The sequence below is a fragment of the Gossypium hirsutum genome, chromosome D01, assembly GCF_007990345.1.
Source record: "Gossypium hirsutum isolate 1008001.06 chromosome D01, Gossypium_hirsutum_v2.1, whole genome shotgun sequence".
NCBI classification, from domain to species: Eukaryota; Viridiplantae; Streptophyta; class Magnoliopsida; order Malvales; family Malvaceae; genus Gossypium; species Gossypium hirsutum.
In genome coordinates, this window is record NC_053437.1 from 10,633,892 (window position 1) to 10,655,549 (window position 21,658).

At 30.6% G+C, this 21,658-nt stretch overlaps 1 protein-coding gene and 1 pseudogene across 1 annotated transcript; one reads left to right on the top strand and one right to left on the bottom strand.

Moving 5' to 3' along the window:
- The first annotated feature begins 6,441 nt into the window (after positions 1-6,441).
- Positions 6,442-7,191, top strand: LOC107921797 (uncharacterized). The gene is made up of 2 exons (XM_016851643.2): positions 6,442-6,778; positions 6,911-7,191. Exons 1-2 carry the CDS (start codon positions 6,502-6,504, stop codon positions 7,006-7,008), a joined length of 375 nt encoding a protein of 124 aa, XP_016707132.1. The 5' UTR covers positions 6,442-6,501; the 3' UTR covers positions 7,009-7,191.
- A 3,076-nt stretch (positions 7,192-10,267) lies between these two features.
- On the bottom strand, positions 10,268-19,996 carry LOC107921732 (long chain base biosynthesis protein 1-like; annotated as a pseudogene).
- Between the last annotated feature and the right edge of the window lie 1,662 nt (positions 19,997-21,658).

Genomic DNA, 21,658 nt, shown 5'->3' on the forward strand with positions numbered 1-21,658 from the left:
TTTACTAAAAATAATTATATACGTAATAGATAATTGATTTTATATATGGATGAAAAATTTTAGTATTATATATTTTTATATGTGCACTTCAAATTAGAGCTGAGCAAAATTCGATTCGAAAAAATCAAAAAAATATTCAAATTTCGAGTTAATCGAATCGAGTTATTCGAGTTATTCAAATTATTCGAGTCAACTCGAATAATAAATTTTAGATTTCGAGTTTGAGTCGAGTTGAATTTTTACAATTCGAATAATTTGAATAACAGATTAGTATAAATACCGTTTTGGTCCCTGTCAATTTTGAAAATAAGCAAATCGATCTCTCTCTTAACAAAAATTACAAAAAAATAAAAGTAATCTTCAAATTTTGAAAATAATTTTTAAAATTCAAAATATTTATAGAAATTCTAAACTTTATATTTTTAAAAAATTATAAATTTTTAAAAAAATCTAAAAAATATATAAAAATTTAATAAAATAATAATTTTGGAATTTAAATAAGTGATTAATTATTCAAGTTTATCATACTAAAATATCTTATTTTTTATTATTTTGCTTTAAAAAAGTTTTCAAATATGTATTGTTTAAAATTTTTGTGTTCTAACATGGAAAGAGTTATATTTTACAAGATTTTAATTTAACATTATTAATTTTTCTAATTTAACTCAAACGGTTTCACTCGATTCAATCGAACGCTCACCCCTAATTCGAGTTATCCGAAAATCTAAATAAAAAAAGTAAAACTACGTCGTTCTGATAAATGTTTACCTTTTCTAAAGTTAAAAGTCAAAATTATCAAGTTAAAAGGCAAAACTACGTTGTTGTGATAAATGTTTACCCATTAGTCTTACTTTTCTTCCCGAATCGCCCTACTCTCCTTTTTTCCTATACTCAAAATTAATCTAAAAGCTTGTACTTCATCTACTAGTAAAGTAATCGGTTCATGTAAACGAAACATTGAGTATAAATATTAAGATTCATTAATTCAACTCAACTCGACTCGAAATTTTTTGACTCGATTCGACTCGATTTGAAAAAAAATTCAAATTGAGTTTAGTTGCTAAAATATGATTCGTCAACTAAACTAACTCGAAATTTTTTGACTCGATTTGACTTGACTCGATTGAATACTCACCCCTACTTGAAATGACTAGTTAAAATATTTCACGTATAAAAATAATGATATTTGGATTAAGTTTTAGCTCAATTAGTATGGACATTAATAGTTGCTAATACAGGAGGACGTGAGTTCGAGTGTGCTGAAGTGCATTATCCTTGTAACACCCCAAAACTGGCCTAGACGTTACGGTCAAATTTTGAGGATTACATCATACGAGAAAACAATAATACTTAACTTTGGTGATTAGCTCATTTTAACATAAAGGAAAATAGAATTGATTAACGCATTGAAAACATACTTATTTCGAAACACCCAAGAATACTTTGATGGAAATCGCGTTTTTCAATCCCTTTTTCTTAAATTGTTTGAGTGATAAAATGTCATAACAATTTAGTCTAGAACTTTGCAGCAAAAAAATATTATAGCAATTCGATCTTATAAAACCTTAGTTTGTTGTTAATCATGTTGTCTTGATTAAAACACTGTTTAAAAATTAAGATTTTTATGAAACAAATACCAAAATAAAATTTTAAAGTCCCAAACGGAACTAAATGTCCAAAAGTCCGAAAAGTCCATAAAAGTCCAAAACATACTAAACAAATAAAGTGGAAACCGAGCTCCAGAGTCACCTGTGTCTCAAGCCGTGTAACAATCGAACTAGAGACACACGACCGTGTCCCAGCCCATGTCCTCACTCGTGTAACTTTCTGAGTAGAGTCACACGGCCATGTCACACGCTCGTGTACCAGGCCGTGTAACTCACTAACTTGTACCCTAAAGAACTCATCAGATGACACATGGCTATGACCCCAGGCCATATGTCTCACACGGCTGAGTCACACGCCCGTGTCTCAGGCTGTGTGGACCCAAAATGAACCTTAAACAATAAGTTTACCATTTCAAGCTTACTTGGACTCTAAGTAATTCATTTACCAGCCAAAAGACTTATTCAAAGTAACACTAAACAAGCTAAAAACATGTTAAATCAACCATCCTAAGTGTCTAACCAATGTATCATCATCGATACCACAAGTATATACAATTTTACCACAAAATGAACTATCATTCAAAGTATGTTGAATCACACCATCTAAAATTCAATCAATATGCCAAACATAGACACATCAATCACAACAATCAATTAACACATACCATATAATTGCACTAAACATCTTCCTTAGTTCACATGTCATTTTAAGTTAACTACTTGCACTTAAAAATCATATTTTAACGTTTTACATATCAAAACAATAATAGTGACATATAAGCCTATTATATGCATATAATCTGAAATCAAAATTCCAAAAACTACAAAAAAAATGGGTGAATAGTGTGACTTGAGTGCCGATCCGATCGTCCAACCTTCAAAATATCTACAAGAACAGAAAATAACACAAGTAAGCTCAATGAAGCTTAGTAAGTTCGACGTACTAAAACGGTAAATCTTACCGAAGTAAGTACAATAAGTCAATTAATAATAATACAACCATATGTTTTCCCTGTCATCCACAATCTCAACCGATGAGTTGTAAAATTCAATTCAAATTCAAATGCATGACAAAATCATCAAAATCAATAAACAAGTTACCTTACCGAGATTTACAATCTGATGAACGACTTACGGATATGAGTACATCAATATTCCATCCAATGCACACCAGATGCTCATAAGAGCTAATCTACCCGATGACACACTAGTGGCTCCGAAGAGCTAATCCAACCGAAACACACCAGAATAGGGAGTATAACACGAGAGTTTGCAACAAATCTGAACCTCGGTCTACTCAGGAAACAAATATATACAATACTCCACAACAATATCCTCTCCAATCCCCATAACACACCATATCTCGATTGTACTCTATCCCACATTCGATTCGATCCAAGTATTGAATTTCAACAACTTCTTAAATATCTTTACATCATTTATAATAAAATATATCTATTATATCACAGTATACCATCAAACATTTCATATAGATGTTAAATAATAAACTGTACGAACTTACCTGGACTGAATTGTAGTAGTTACAAAAGTTCAGGGACTATTATGCAATTTTTCCTTTTCCACAAGTATTAATTGGGTCTTGATATAAAATGTAAAATTTATCAATTATTAGCTTACATTTTATACTTTTTTTAAATTTACATAATTACCCATAACTTTTATAATTTTTGCAATTTAGTCCATTAACCCGAGAATCATCAAATTAACCATTTTTCTCAAGTCAACATGATAGCTGCATATACTAGGCCCTTAAATAGTCCCTACTAGACATCAAATTCACTATCAAACCCTATAATTTTGACATTTTCACAACTTAATCCCTAAATCAAAATCTAACAAAAATCACTTCACAAAATCACCAAATAACACAATCAAAGCTTCAAATACATTGTTATCATAAAAAACATTCAAGATTCATAAATTACAACTTCTAAAATTTTTAATAGATTTTAAAACGAAAGTACGGGCTAGCTGAACCTAGTTGCAACGATCTCAAAAATATAAAAATTACAATAAACGGGTAAAGAAATCACTCAACTTAATGTGTTGCCGAATTTGAAGCTCCAAAAATGGTGAGTTCTCTTTGATTTTTAGGTGGAACATGAAAAAGATGATAGCAATTTTCTTTTTGTTTTATTAATCTTTAATTAATTTACTAAAATACAAATTTATCCTTAATTATAACCTTATAAATCAACAACCTATTATTGTCCATCAATAACCTTATGGACTAATTATTGCTTAAGTCCCTATTCATTTAATAATTAAGCTATCAAATCAATAAAATTTAAGATTTACTAAATTTTGTACCTTTTTCAATTTAGTCCTTTTTCTTTAATTAATTATTTAAACATTAAAATTTCTTAACCAAATTTTAATACGACCCTAATGACTATAAATATTCTCTAGATAATATTTACAAGTCAACACGATGGAAATTTATGGTCTTGAAACCACTATTCCGTCACCACTGAAAATCGGGTTGTTACATTTTACTTCTCACCTTTTACCCCTAAATCAAAACTAAAAATTATCCCAAAAAATCCCTAAACCTAAATAGCAATAATTTTATTTATATCTACTATTTATATTATTAAATTAAATTTCACATTTTGTACTATTTATATTATTGAATTGTTTAATCATATTGAATTTTTATATATTTTTGTTAAAATTGAATTATTGATGATGTCATAAAATATCCGTGTTAAAATTTTATGTTGGTATCAATTTTACATTTTATCTTTAAGATAACTTTTATTAAAAAAATTACATTTTTTAGATTTAATATATTTTTTAATTTCAAAATATATAGAGACAAGAATCAGAAGATAATTGATGAAGCAAAGAAGCTAAACCCGTATATAAAATATTAATAAATAAATTATGAGGGGATGAAAGTTAATAACAAATTTGATTACAGTGGGCAAATTTGATTATGGTGGGTGACAGTGATTATAAGGACTCAAAATCATTTTTTAATTTAACTCGAACAAATATATTCGATTCGATTCGATCTGAATTCTATCTCACTCGACTCAATTCGAGAAAATTTCAAATCGAGTTAGGATGATAAAATAGGATTCGTCAACTCGATTGACTCAAAATTTTTTCATTCAATTCGATTTGATTCGGTTAAACACTCAACCCTAGTTACAATCCTCCTATTTATGGGTTGGGTGGGGGCTATGGGTAGTTCTAGGTATTGTGTCAAAAAGAACAGATATGATTAGAACCTATAATGAGATTGTTCAAAAAAATTAATGATATTAGAAATAATCATTTTTATAATATTAGAAATTATCATACCCACAACGTAGGTGAAAATATAATAATATTTGAAGTAATTATTTAAAATATTTTACATATAAAAATAATGATATTTGAAATATTTTTACATATAAAAATAATAATGATATTTGAAATAATTATTTGATTTTATGATATTAGAATATACCATACCCAAAATGTAGGCAGGATAAAACAAATATTTCACATATAAAAATTATATTTACTAAAAATAATTATATTTAAAAAATAATTGATTATACATATTAGAATTTATCATACTCACGATGTAGGTGAAATATAATGATATTTGAAATAATTATTTGATTTTATAGTTATTTGAAAAAATAATTCTGTTTCAAAGTTTTTGAAGCTTTTACAGAAGTTTTATCATTCACTCCTTTTTTTTGTTTTACTTTGTTTTTATTTTTCTACTTTTAAAAATTATACGACAATGCTTTACTTTTCTTTAAAATTTTCATTTAAAATTACGTCACATAATATTTAACATGTCATTTGACGGTTAAATTAAGGATTTTAATAATGAAAGGGCTTGATTGATATAAATCGATAGTTTGGAGGTGCAATTAGAATGTTTTGAAGTTTAAGGACCAAGTTAGAATAAGGGCGATAGCTTGAGAAGGTCTAGTGAAATTAACCCTTGAAAAAACTCTAGCCAATAAGATGATGAGTAGAGGTGAATATGGGCCGGACAGATCAAATTTGGGCTAGACCTAGACATGATATTAACACAATTTATGTTTGTCCAAGCCCAGCCCAACCCGAAATATGAGCTTAAAATTTTGCTCAAACCTACTTATATTTTTAAATAGTTAACCCAAGTTCATTTTAAGACTGCCCATATTATTTTTTTTATTTTTTTTGAAAATTATATTTATATTATTTTTTAATTTAATATTTTTTATTTATTGAAATTTTATGTAGTCATCTTAACATTTTTTTAATGTTTAATTATGGTCATATTATAGATTTAATTTTTATGTGTTAGAAATTACATAATATATAAAAATAACTTAATATAAAACATGACAAATTAAAAATACAGATCAGGTTGAGTTCAAGTCTTGAATGTTTTAGTCCGAATCTGATTTATATTTTTAACGAGCCTAATTTTTTATCTAAACTAATTTTTCGGATTTAATATTTTTATTTAAACTCTCAGTGGTAGGAACCAGGTCAAGTAACGAGTGGTTGGTTTTTTTATTCTTCAACTCAAATTATACTTGCCATCAATGGAGATAATTTCTATGTTTAAATTCTTCCATTTGAGTTCCCTTGCTGGACCAAGCCGTCCCCAGCTTTAATATTGTATAGAGCTTAGTGGATTTTTAAAGAGCCCAAGTTTACTATCCGTACCAATGTGCTTCATACTGAGTCTGCAAGTTATTCTGATTCTACTAATGGAAAGTATAATTCTTTAATTGAGGCAGAAGGTGAAGTTTTGAAGCAGATGCCAATACGTAAACATGTTAAACGTTTTTTCCCCCTATAAAATGGATATGATTTTTTCTCAGGAACCAACCAACCATTGTATTAATCTGTTGAATACCCGTTGACTGAGAACATGCATCTCTTCTTGTCTCTGCTTCTTTTATCTGAAATGACTCTTCTTTTTGCGCTTGTCTTCAGTTCTTCTAAGCTAAGGGAACTGATAACGATGATGTTAGACAAAATAGTAGAAGGGAAAGGTGGTGCGATTTCATTGCCTGTTCTGGCAACTTTGACTGTTGTTTTCATCTCCATGGTATACGATGCGAAAGGGATATGGACAGAAGATGTTGTTCTTAATGCTGCCGATGAGGTTCTAATGGTGAATCTAGTTCTAAAAGCAACCCTAATGGGTAATTTACATTCCTCAACTTAGTTTATAAGTTCCTGAAACTTCAGTTTTTAATTATACATATATATAGAGAGAGAGATAGACAGATATCAAGCTTAGGATTTGATACTAAAATATTATCTATATGTTTCAGGGTTTGCTTTATACCTTGCACTGATTACATATGGATTCCACAAATATATCAAAGGATCCAGACCATGGGAGGCAGCTGAAGAGAAGAAATCTATATAAAGCTTCGTACACCCAAATATTGCAATAACTGAAATGTTAGGACATGAAAGTAGGAAGATTCCTCTTCATGGCCTAATCTTTTATACCTTGTTTACTTCCAAATAAATGAAATGTAGAGTACAAACATCCACAATAAGACAATGTCATATGTTCTAATAAAATAAATCTGCATTTTAGATTTCAGTATCTCTCTTTTTGCCTTGCAAAGTAAAATTAGAACATCATCCGATAAGCTTAAGTTATTATTACTATCATCGTTTCAGTGTGGTCTAATGATCATTTGCGCATGATTTATTGTTATGTTCTTTCGTAGCAGTGTTCTTAATAACTAATATGGTTTTCATACCTTTTGCATTAGGTTAATTTTTATTGAGTAAATTATAAACTACTGGTTAAAATATGCCTAACTTTCTTATACGTTTAATATTTTCGATTTTAATCTCCATATTTTTATTTTCAAGAATTTAATCTCTTTACTTTTTAAATTTAAAAACTCAAGTTTAATAATCATCACCATTGAAATTCTTCTACTAAATTGTGGGGGTATACTTTGAAATTAAAAAAAAAATACTTACTTGATAGCCATGTGATAAAAAATAACAGTGTAATAGGCCCAAATTTAACGATGCTAACAGTTCTTAAAATCACGTAGACATGTTAATTAGAATAAAATATTTAAACCGACTAATGAAATTGTAAAAGTTAAAGTACTAAATTATGTCAAAAATTAAAATATAAAGATTAAATTTTAAACTAAATAAAAAATTTGACCATTGTTATATAATTTTAAAGAAAAAATAAAGATGTGAAATTTGAAATTTAACCATTATTTTATAATATCAAAAAAAATTGCTTAGAAGCCTTCCAAGTAGAGGTGCTCATGGGCCGGGCTGGGCCCATAAAAAAATTTTGGCCCGGATCCTAGGCCCGGGCCCGGCCCGGCCCAAAATATGGGCCTAAGATTTTGCCCAGGCCCGGTCCAGGAAAAAAATCATAAGCCCGGCCCGGCCCGGCCCATTTTTATTTTAAAAATTTTTAAAAATTTAAAAAAGTATTTTAAAAATATTTTAAAATTAAAAAAATTAAAAAAAGTATGTAAAAAATATTTTAAAATTAAAAAAATAAATATATTTATTATATCGGGCCTCTGCCACAGCCAACCACTACTTGCAAAAACAAGAACAAACACGCAAAGAAAATAATGGCAAGAACAGTAGAAAAATAGAATAATAATAGTGTAAAATCGGCTATAAAAAGCCTAGAAAAATCGATTGTAAGGCTGGTTTTTTTTTAAAATAGAAATCAATAAAAAAACAGAAAAAAAATAAAATACAGAATACAGAAGAAATTGACATTTTTTTTATCTTTTATATCTATTTTTTTATTTTTTATTTTTATAAAAATATAAAATAAAAAAGGAAAGGTAAGAAACTTACCGGTGTCGCACGGCGGAGAACGTCGAAAACTAAAAGGTTTTTTCCTCTTTCTAGAAGATCGGTTTCGGTTTTGGTGATTTTTACTCCAAATCGGAGTCCTACGCTATAAGGTGAGTGAGAGGGGTGTTTTGGTTTTTTTTTTGCCACTGTGGACGGTGGAGCCATCGCAGGCGACCGATGGCCATCGTGGAGGCTCGTTAGAACAATGGCTGGATTCTAGGTTTGCTTCAGAGAGAAACCAGAGAAGAGAAGACTTTTTTTAAAGGCATGAAGGAAATGAAATTTTTCTGAATTTTTTTGGTTTATATAGACTCTCAAAATGGTGTCGTTTTGGGAGTGACCTCAGACGCCTAAAACAGCGTCGTTTCAGGCCAACCCAATGACCCAGTCCGGATCCTAGGATCCGATTGTTTTTAAAGTGAAGGGGATATTTGCGCTCCTGGTTCTTCAACCTTTTGGGTTGTTTTAATTTGGTCTCAATTTCATTATTCTTTCTTTTTAGAAATTTTGGCCATTCAATTTTATCCCGTTTTCAATTAAGTCCTCGGTTCGTTGATCTTCTAGAGAAAGGACGCATGTCCTGAGAGTTGGGGTAATTTCACATTTAGTCCCTGTGTAATTTCACACTTTTCATTTTAGTCATTATTTACTTATTTTATCATAATTTATACTTTTAACATCATTTCATTCTGATTCAGCCCTTGGTCTATTTAATTTCAATTTTTCATAATTAAATTTCCACCTATTAAATAAAAACTTTGAATTCCCAAAATGTTCATGGTTTAAAAAATAGAATTGGTGGACTGGAAATAAAAAGAAGGAATTTAGGAAACGTGAAAAAATAAAAATAAAAAATACAGAAGAGAGAGCACGAAACCCAAAGGAAAACACAGTAAGCATGGAGAGAGAATTTGATCAGAAATAAGAAAGAAAAGCACTCATCTCTCTGCATTAACCCAAATCTACCCTCTCTCTTTTTTTTTTTTTTCTCCTTCATTTTTCTCTTTTCTTAAAAAAGTATTTTTATAATTAGATATTTTTTTATTACTAAATTAAACTCAATTTGCAGCATTATTATTGTAACAACAACCCAAGCCATCATGTTTTTTTTTGTATTCTTATACTAAAAGTTCAATTATATTATAAAAAATAAATTAATATCAAATCAAAAAATATATTGATATTTTTTATTAAAAATTTCATCTATTTTTATTTTATATTAATTATAAAATTAATTTTTAACTGTAAAAATGAATAAAAAATCTTTTATTTAATCATGTTTTTCCTCTAATTTAAAATTTTAAAAATTATAAATGAAAATAGGCATTTTATAAAATAAAAATAAAATAAAAAATGGTTTGATTTCAATTTATAAAACATATAAAATGCAATAAAAATGAAAATGCATTTGTCCTCGGGACAATATCTTGGCCTTTCAAGAAAATTTTAAACATACAATACCAACTTGTTAATTCCTACACATGAAAATACACTTTCAACATATGAAATTACAAAGCTACGTAAAGTAAATAAATAGCTTGAAAAGATGACAAACATTTATTTAAATTATAAACAATAAAGTATAACGTTTAAATTGTAGTTACCTTTTGTTTTCTTGCTAGAGAAAATTTAAGAAAAGTGACCTGAAAAACAAAATCTTGAACTGCTAATAAAGTCTTTTTAGCTCTACAAAAAGCTGTCATGTATTTTTTTTTATTTTTTCAAATATAATATAAAAACATGTTGGATTTTCAAGTTAAAAAACTATACTGACTGTAGATACTAATCCATACATACATACGCACATATATAATGGGTATCACTCACCTAAGCATCGCTGCTGCGACTCGCTTGAGTGATTCACATGCCTTAAGGCTTAAGCAGGTCAGACTCTGAATTCCGACATGAAGGGGGCATTTATCGAGGGTTGATCTTTTTGAAGCCACTACAAAAATGGGTTCTTGTTTCAAGGCCTGTAAAATGTAAATGTTTTCAATTATCCATACCCACTTTTCCATGTTACCTGGACTCGAGAATGTCAGTCACATTTTGATATATGTCTGAATTATATATTGCCTCACCTTTCTTATTTTTCTTGAAATATCTATAACTGAGACATTTGAGTAGGAATATGGAAATATGACCCTCCATAGATCTTCCAAATGTATAAAAAAAAGTTGAACATATCCACGTTGGAAACATACCCATATCCGCAACTCACAATCGAGTCAGAGTAGCATAGACTTGTATTACTTGGATGTTGAATTTTTCCTATGTGCTTAGGTCTTTGGAAAGTCAAGTCATCTACATATCTAGAAATGTGTCAGATAAAGGTATTTTAAAAAAATGAAGAGTTAAAGCAACAATGATTTTTAAGTTGTATATATATTTAAAAAATCATATCTGCAGACTCATGTACGAATATCAAATATTTCAAGAAAAATAAAGATTCAGAATAATATAACTCGGCACTACTAATAAGAAGGAAACATGAGAATGGTGTACTTACACGATCAGCAATGTCTTCAAGGAGCTGGAGGTCACTTTTCACCGAACCAGTTGATTTTTCAAGCACAAGGAAAACAATTGGTGATTCTGGATTGCTTGCTATTTAAAGCCCCCGGATATCGGAGAGTCCTGTGTTTTCACAACAAGTTCAGAACCGGAAGTGATTAGATCAATTACACGATAACCACCTAACAAAGGATCGCACTACAAAGTACAACAACGTGCTTTTTGATCCGATGTTAGAATATTGCAGAGATTAATCAGAAAAAATATAAATTCCTATCACGAGTTCAGAACCGGAAATGGTTTGGTCAAGTATACAATGATCATCAAAAAATTATCTGCATTTTTATCTACTAAAAAACAAGGGCTTGCACTAAAAGATACACCGATGTGCTTTGTTACAAGATGTTAGCATGTTACAGAGGTTAATGACATATCGACTTCTATTTAGAACCAGAAAAGGTTTTGTCAATCATAAACATTGTCTTTTATCTACTATGGACTACTGACCAATGTAACAGACAAGTTGAAGCCAGAGGACAAGAGCATCATCACAGAAACAAAGGAAATCCTTAAAACCATACAAGAAAGAAAATATTAAGCTCGAAACCAACCTTTTGCATAAAATGGCAATGTTTTCCTTCAGCTTTGATGTCAGGTCAGGATTTTGCTCTAGGATGTCAATAGCCGTAATTGCAGCACTAGCCAAATATGGTGGTAAAGATGCGGAGAAGACGTAGCCAGAACTGCTCAACCGCTGCCACCAATCATAGAATTACCATTAGCATTTTACAAGTGTATTAGGAGTCTATCCAGGGTGGTTGGTACCATACAAACATAAACAAATAAATATATATATATGAAGAACATTTGAAAAATACTCGTATAAAAGATGGTATGCCTAAACACAGCGATATACACGTACCAATACCAGAACAGAAAAGGTAAATCCACTGGTATAGTCTTCACTATTTTGAGTCTATCTATTATAAATAATGTTTATGACGAGTAAAACTAGGTAGAGCTTCCAATATTCAACACTAAAAGGTCCATAGACTACAAACTTGATGATCTATGACTCGAGCATTTCCAGTGCAGAATCCTCCTTCTGTTGCCAATGCATGTCCCATGGCAGCAGTAACAATGTCTATCTTCTCTATCTGCAGTACGTTCAACTGTTAGTGACCGACAAAACCAAAGCAACTATAAAATAGTAACTTAAACAAATTATAAACACACCGGAACCCCGCAGTATCCAGTGAGACCCCTTCCAGTACGACCAAGTACACCAAATGAGTTGGTCTCATCCAATAAGACACGGAAGCGATACTTCTCTTTCGACTTGATGATCTTGTCCAAAGGAGCTATTTGACCCGAATTCTACATATTTAACCAACAAAATGTTAGATATGGTGAAACTACAATTAGGAAAATCAGTAAGAACCAACCAATACAAGGTATCATCAACTTTGAACCATTGGACCTCACAGATTTTTACTCAAAAGGACTCTCCTACATTTTTTCCAAGTTTCCTCATATGTACCACTATTTTACAAACACGCAGCCGGGTAAAACAAATAGTAAACAATTAACAAATTTCCATTAAGAATGATTCCCTAAGACCAAAGAATGATATTTTCTTTTTGGTAAGTATGTAATTCTAGGCAATTTCATTAAGAAAAAAAAAATATTCTATTCGCATCACTACTGATTTATTATAGCACTCACTCATCCTATTTTGTTCTGAATTTGATGTATTAACAAAAGATGAGCATGGTTTAAATGAGAATGTCGTAATAGATCATAATTATGCAAGGAAGAATATGTCTGAAATGAATGTACAAAGTCCACTGCATTGACATGCAATGCCACAAGCGGGTTGATTTTAGAAACTTGCTCCAAACAATTTCTTGTCATACAAATTTTATAAGTAGTCTATTGCAGACACCATAGAAAGACCATTTATAAATAGTCTATTTCTGACACCAAACAAGTTCTTGTCAGACAAATTTATAGATAGTCTATTGCTCCGCATTCTTTTCGACAACTTTCTTGGTCAACCTAACAAGAAACCTAGTAATGCTTATGGCTTAACTGCCACTCACCACCTTCATGCATAGCTTTTTGAAGGCGGCTGTAAAGGCTCTACTTGACAAATAATGGAGAATTTGCTCCGTTTTATCAATGTCAAAGACAGTGAACAAGACAGTTATGGCTCATGAGCAGTAATTCAAGGCAACAACTGTATTTATTAGCCAAATCCTACAAACACGGCTATTTATGTACAACATGGGCACGCTTAAGGATACAATCGTTGAAGGTTGTGAGAACTTGACAGAACATACCTGATACACAAATTCAACCACAACGTAGCGCCGTAATTTCTTAACCCGCTTATTCTGTGCTGTAATTTTCTCAAGAGTTCTTTCTAGAGATTCCATATCATTGTGCTTGAAATAAACAATGGTGCTTCTAGAAAGGTAGAGGCCATTTTGTATTCCCCAATGGACTCCCTCATCCCTGGATAACCAAAAACAAAAAAATAAAAATAAAAAACATGTAACTAATAAACAAGATACAAATCTACGCCTTAAATTTTCTAAAATTGTAATATTAAAAGAAGAGGTACACATTTATGCTAAGGAAGGTGCAATAAAACAAGACAACTCAAAAAGCAATTTGGGCCCCTAAACACCCTTCAAAATTCAGCAGCTCTATTCTGTCAAAATGCACACAAAGGACAATAAACCCAATCTTCATATGGTTTCCTCCAAGCCTACAAGAATGCATTCTACCTACGGTAAATAATTTTATGAATTTGCTTAACAATTCTAAACCATATCACATTAATTAGTTTAGCTTTTAAAATATTGTAGAGGTGGGGCCTCACGTATCAGAAGGCCCATTACAACCTGTGAATAACATCTACTAGTAAGATGATCTAACAATTCTAAACCATGCATCACATTAATAAGTTTAGTTTTTAAAATATTGTAGAGGTGGGGCCTCACGTATCAGGAGGCCCATTGCAGAATATATTACAATCTGGCCTGTGAATAACATCTACTAGTAAGATGATCTAACTGTTAATTCGGTAAAAGAAAAAGCTCCACAAAATAAAAAAAAAGTAGGGGGAATCTAATTTCCATTCTTGGGAATTTCAAGTGCATCATGCAATAAAAAAATAAGAACAAAAGACAAGGTAAAAACAAAAAAAAATTCATAAGTTATCTATACCATAGCTTACAATGTCAAATCCAAGATAATAGCCATATATATGTATCCATTTAAGGTAATGACATTTTTCACTTACACAACAATTATGTCGTCCTTTTTACAAAAACATGAGATTGTACTGAACAAGCTGGAAAGCCCATAAGAATAGAGGATAGAATCATGTGTTCCTAAAAACTTTGTTATTCTGAACTCACAATCAAGGTGGACATCTGAATAAGAGAAGGTTGTCACAATCTGAATCTTGTTCTTATAGAAGATTTAGAAAGAGAGTCCAAAACACACCATTCAAAATTGTATAGGTATTGATACTTACCAATTGTGCCATAGAATCCACGAGGACCACAAGAACCAACACCATATTTCTCCAACACAAAATTACATGATTCCTGGTAAACACATTTTATTTCATAGCCAAAAGAAACAAAACCTTAAGAACTAGTCATTATAACTTACCCGAAATTTTGAAAACATATGTTTCTCCTTTGCGAAACTACCTTTTAATATCACTTAACAGCCTACATAAACATCTTTTTGATAAGGTAAATGGAATAAAAGTGTATGTTTCGAGGAATACTTAGAAAGGATTATAATCATGCTATCTTGGTATATGGTTTATTTATTCTCTCTTCCTGTCGACCAAACGGTAGAATAAATTAATAATTGCAATGAAATCCTTACAAGTAACTTATCATGCCCCATAAATTTGAGATAATTTGCAGAAGCAAAGTTCACAACTTCTTTCCCATTGATTATAGTACGGGGCCCTATAGCCCTGCATAAAGATGAACTAATAAACTATGCCATTTCGAAAAAGAATCTGCCTTGAGTATTTAAACTACTATAACAAATCATGAGTATTTGCCAAAATTCTATAAAATCTATTGTAAAAGCATACATCGGTAAACATAACCTAAAGAATAACTAATAATTATGATTCCTAATGAAAAGGAAATTTGAGAAGAGAGTATAAAAGGCTGAAAAAGGAAATGTTACACATTTTTTTGGAAGAAAAAATAAAATAAATATATTTGGTTGAAATGTGTATCTCCCAAATCTTCAAAGCAGAGCTAAGCATATTAAGTCGAACCATATATTTTTTTCAAAAGTCCAATAAATTTCTTGCAAAACTGACAGTTATACTCACCTTTCTAACACTGGGTGTTCACTCAACATATTTTGTGTGATAGGAGGATTAAGGGATTCTAGGACCCATTCATCACAGAGCTCATCTATTTCCTACAAACAATAAGGAGACCTTTTCGAATGTTAGGCTAATGCAACATTATCTACATAAAATGAATAATATGTAAACAGTAAAACACTACAAGGATGAAGAAAGCATACCAATAGTAGAACAACACAAAGTTAACATCTGACACAAATGCACCATATCTAACTTAACGTAAAAGTAAAAAAAAAACATATCAATTGTTAAAACTTAAAACACAAGAAGGACTTGATCCAACATAAGTCATCAAACACTAAAGAAGAAAGTTTCAAGCTCAAACATAAAGCTCAAAGTGTATATGGCTACCCTTGTGACAATCCTTGATGACATGTGTATTCAAACTTGAAATTATTTATTTAATAAAATAAAATTTATGGAAGACTGAAAAGACAATTTGAACAAGTAGAAAGGATTAAACATTGCAATGTATCTATATACATGTTAAAGTAGGGGTGTTATCGAGCCAAGCACAACTCGAAATTCAAGGATGGGATTTTGGTTTAAAATTGATTTAGTTTTACTTCTAAAACTCAAGCTTGTTTCAAGATAAAAATCAAACTGCTCAAACTCACTTAAGTAGGCTTGATTAAGCTTGTTTATCTAGTAAAAAAATAAGTGTGATTCCCAAGATCGGCTTCAAACTCAATTATATATGCTCAAGCTCGAGATAAAATAGAGATTTGTCAGTGCCAATTAAAATAGAAAAAATTGATTAGGCTCGTTAGTTATTCGAGTCAAGCATTAGGATACTCGAATTCAATTAGCTCAATAACTTAAGCTTGATCTTTACTCAACAATGTCCAAGTCAAATTTTAGTAGTTTACAAACCATACCGAGCAACTTGCAAGTACAAGTGTCTCATTTAGATCCCTATGTTAAAGTAGTAAATAATAGTTTTTTATTGTTGAACTTTCGAGATATAGCTTTTAATCAAATGTGGTCGAGAAATGATTTTGGTTAGAAAAGGTGGCTAACAGTTCTAACAGGCATATTGGCCCAAATCCTAGGTACAAAATACTTAACAGATGTAACAACCTGATTTTAGAGTTAGTCAGAATAGTGGTTTTGGAACCACAATCTGAGGTCAAAATAATTATTTTATTATTTTATTAATGTTTACAATATGATAGAATGTTAGTGTGAAAATTTCGTAAAGAAATTTTACTGTTTGAGTGGTTAATTTGATAAAAAAGATTAAATCGTGTAAAGCGTAAAACTTGTGTCAAATAGCTATAGAACATTAAAGTAAAGGTCCTTATGTGATAATTAATCCAATTTTGAGTTAGTGGATGATATTTGGTTTGGCATTTGTGTAAATTTGATTAATTTTAAAGGTTAATTTAGTAAAAAGGTAAATAATGATAATAAATAAAATAAAACCAAATTTCATCTTTCTATTCATTATCTTCCACCAAAAACGAGAAAGATGAACATCCATGGAAGCTTTAATATTCGGCCAAGTTTTGTGCTTTATTTGGTGAGTCGTTTTTGCTCGGTTTTTAATAATTTTTACGTTTTTGAGATCGTTGCTTCGTAATCTAGCTAGCCCGTACCTCCGATTTCGAAACTATTAAAGATTTTGATAGTTTCCATTGTTGAATACATGTGTTAGTTGATGTTAGATGATGAAAAATGAAATTTTGATGATAGTTTTACATGTTTGGTAAAGTGATTTTGAGTAAAAATGTCAATTTTAGACTAAATTGAGAAAAATGATAAATCGTGTGGTAAAAGTGTGAATAAATGAAACATGTGGGCTGATATGGAAATAATAAAAATTCGGGTAGCTTGGTTTTGTGTTTAATTTCATGAAATTGTGATTTTATGTGATAAGGACTAAATTGCAAAAATGTGAAAGTATAGGGGCAAAAGTGTAAAATTTCCATAATGTGTAAATTGTGTTAAATTGAGTGAATTAGTGATTAAATAAGTAAATTTTGTTATTATATAGATTAAGAAAAACAAGATTTGGACCTAAAAATAAGAGAAAAACTACGTATTAGATTAGTTGACCTAATTCGTTGTTTCAACGAACGAGGTAAGTTCGTATGTTAAATAATGTTCTTAAATCATGTTCTAAATGTTCATTTATCATTGAATTGAATTGAATGTTGATTGGATGAGTACGATCATGAATTGACAAAGTTACGACGTCCGAAAGTCCCATACGAACATTAGGAATAGCTTAGGATACTGAGATGTGATTACGTGTAAGACCATGTCTGGGACATTGGCATCGTTATGTGATTCATGTAAAACCATGTCTGGGATATTGGCATCGATATGAGATTCGTGTAAGACCATGTCTAAGACTTTGCCATCGATATGAGATTCGTGTAAGACCATAGCTGGCTATTGGCATCGATATATGATAGCATGTAAGACCAAATCTGGAATATGGCATTGTGCGAGTTATACGAGATTTTTGAGTATCCTTAGAGATTCTGAATGGTTCAACGGGCAAAGTCAAGACGAGAATAAAAGTGTAAACGAAATAAGTGGTACAGGTACTTATGAGACTTATACGTATATTGAATGAAAGAAGATTGATAAATAGATGTGAGCTCGTGTATATTACATGGGAAGGTTTGAGCTTATGTAAGTGTTTGATTTATATAAATGCTTATTGAGGGTATTGAATTTCACATGATGAGTAAGTGGATAATTATGAGAAATCCATATGGTTATATTGATTATAAATATTGAATTGAATGTGGGATATCTTAAATTGCTTATGCATATGTAAATGTGAATGAATTGGTGAGAATATATTAGATCTATATGAACATGGAAATGAATAAGCTTGTGAGACCCTTGGTTAGCTATGGTATGGATTCATGGTATAACGGTGAAAGCAAATGAATAACATTGTAATTTGTAAATACTTAATATGTGTTATTTGATAAGTTGAGTATATTATCATACGAGCTTACTAAGCTGTATAGCTTACTTTGTTTTCTTTCCTATGTTTATAGTGTTTCGGTGACTTGCTCGGGTTGGAAGTCGTCGGAGATTTCATCACACTATTCAGCTATCATTTTGGTATTTCAAAAGCTTTGTGATTTTGGTTATGTGGCATGTATAGGCTAATTGGTTTATGAAGTGTATAAGTGACCTTTAGCTATTTATGCATATGTGTTTGATATGTATTTAGCCATGAGATTTGGCTTAATAATGATGTAAAGTTTAATGTGTATAAGCTATGTTCATATTAGTTTGGTATGTAAATTTCCTTGTGAAATGGTATATCTTGGTATGTTTGATTATGGTTCAAATAGCTCAATAAACATTTGGTAAGTCACATGTATATGTTTGGTTATTTGTGGCTTGACCATGAATGCAAATGTGGTGGCAATGTGGCTAAAGAAATGGTATGTTTAAATATGAATTAGAAATGATACTTTGGTATGCCTTGGTTTGGTTTTAGATTGAATAATTTGGTTGGATATTTAGTTTGAATTTAAGGCATGTGATAAATGCAATTGATAGTAAGTGGTGAATGATGAATCATGTGGAGTTGGAATGCTTTGAGCTAGTTTATGGACATTTGATGAGTAGTAAAGAAATGGATATACAATGGTATGAAATGTACATGAAATGGTCATTTTTGGTTGCTTATTAAATGTGAAATTGATGCCAAAATGATGTGGTTTAGGTATGCATGTGAAAGGTGAGAAATGTGGCTTAAACCAAGTCTATTTTCATGCCACATGGTCTGAGCACACGGACGCGTGACTCGACCGTGTTACCTCTATTACTTAGAAAATTTTTACAAGTTTCAAAATTTTTTATATGTGATCAGTTTAGTCCCGAACCTTCTTTAATGTATGTTTAAGGTCTCGTAGACCTCTAAAAGGGACAATATGTGTATGATTGAATGATATTGATTAATGTTGGATTATTTGATTGAGAAATGAATGTTGAATGTTGTGTTTCGATCGGTAATACCTCGTAACCCTATTCTGGCGACGGACACGGGTTAGGGGTGTTATAATAGAAATATAGTAGTCATAAATTCCGAGAATTATGACCTGAGCCTACATAAACTTGAAGCAATATCTATCCAAAGAAACATTAATTTGAAGTAGAATTGCAACCAAACCTTTTTTGTTAATGGCCGCTTAGGAGGCTTGTAACTTTTCTGGAAAGCAGACAAATAATGACCACCAAAAGAAGAACTTCCACAAATAAATGCCCTGTAATATAAAAATAAAATAAAAGATAATGTATACATGTCAAGTATGAATGAGAGAAAAGATTTATGTTGCTTCGACTTTTTTTCTTGAAGCATCCATGTCTGACATGTATCTAGACATGAGTATTGGGAAATGATTCTCAAGGATCCTCCAAATACATAGAACTCTAGGAACAGTTAACATTCTCGTGTCCGACACTCATCTGTTCTAATACTCACACTGGAATCCAACATAGAAAAATATAGCATGGTGTAAACAGGAGTAAAAGAGTGTACCGCCTATGTGAACTCCAAACACCACAACTTGTGCAGGAGGGCATCCAAAGCAAAAGTGTTCCAATTTAAAGTGGCATTAACTAAGTTTAATGCAGCTAATTTCATTGTTGTTGATAAGTTCACTACACAAATAGAAAGGATTAGATGATGAACTTTGTTTCCTTCTAAAGCAATGAGAAATCCAACATTAATTCATTTATTTGAAATAAATAAATGACTAAAATACAAAAATTACTTCCAACATAATTTGAAAAAAGTATCTAAGCTAATCAGAATGAACAAAAAGAAACCAAATAGTTTACTAATATAAATCAAAAATATTAATCACACAGAAATAGAAAATGATGCAAAATATTGAAGGATTAATCAACAATACAACAAACTTATATATTACATGTTGAGATACAAGAAACAATTTGGTGTGTTGGATGGACGAGTTCTGGGGAACTCAATTTTGGTGTGTAACGGAGATGGGTAGGACCGTTTTTATAAAATTTGCATCATTTTATGAAATGTGCATTGACATGATCATGCATAGTATAAGTGTGAAATATTGAGTTATATGAAATTGATATGATGATTATGATTGTATAATGTATATGTTTATACATATATGGTTGTGTTTATGTTAATCTCACATTAAGCTTTATAGCTCACTCCCCTTTAGTTTTTTGATTTTACAGATAACCCCAAGGTTAGGTTTCGATGACGACATTTGGAGGAGTTTCTCGAAATTTTTTTAAAATTAAAGTAATTAAACTTTATTTTGATATTTTGATATTTTGGGTTTGTCATAAGTTTGAGTATGGACTGTGACATGGGACTTTATTTTGGGGATGTTTCATTCTAATTTGCATAAATTGCTTGCATGACATTAAGTTTTAAAAAAATGCATAAATTAGTATTTGATAAGATTTTGCTTGAAACTCGGTTTTTAAAATAGAATCTGTCAATAACATATTTTTTCGCTGCATTTCTGAAAAATGAGTTTTTAATAAAATTAGACTTAGCTTTCAAAATTATTAATGTTTACAAATGAGTTTTCTAAAGACATTTGATTTATGAAGTTAATATATTTTTTATTTCCGAAATAATGACGAATAACCAAGTTCTCCAATTTTGAATAAAAAGACAAATGAATTAGAAGTATAATTGAAAACTGAAATAGTTTTAAATAAATGATTGAATGTTCACAATTGATATATTATTTATTTTGATTCTTGAAAATTGCACAGTTTTTATGAAATTAAAATAAACGATTTATTTCATTTGTTTTGAATTGATAAGCCAATAGTTTTAAAATATTTTGTTAATTCTGAAAGTTTATTTCGACCATTTTCATGGACAAATGGTTTTTGAAATGAGATTGAAAATATAGTTGAACATTCGATTTTACTAGTTTTGAACAAATTGCGTAATGGTTTAAAAAAAGTACGTTTGAAATCAAGAAAAGTTTCTCTGGACCATTCCGGTGGCCAATAAAGCTTTCCAAATTCAGCCATAATGACTAGGCCGAGTTTTGGGGTGTTACACCTAGGAATTAGTTTTACTGGAGTGTTGCATTGGGCCACTAGGGCTTCAAATAAATGGACTTCTCCATAGGATCTACAAATCAAGCTAGCTCAAGTGTGTCAAATGAGCCCTATTTAATCAAATGACCTTTATGGGACGCTCCGTATGCATTCTTCACGAGCTTTCATCCGATACTCGTGACGTTGTCCTCCACCCATTCTTGTGACACCCTCGTCACGTCCTTAGAATGACACT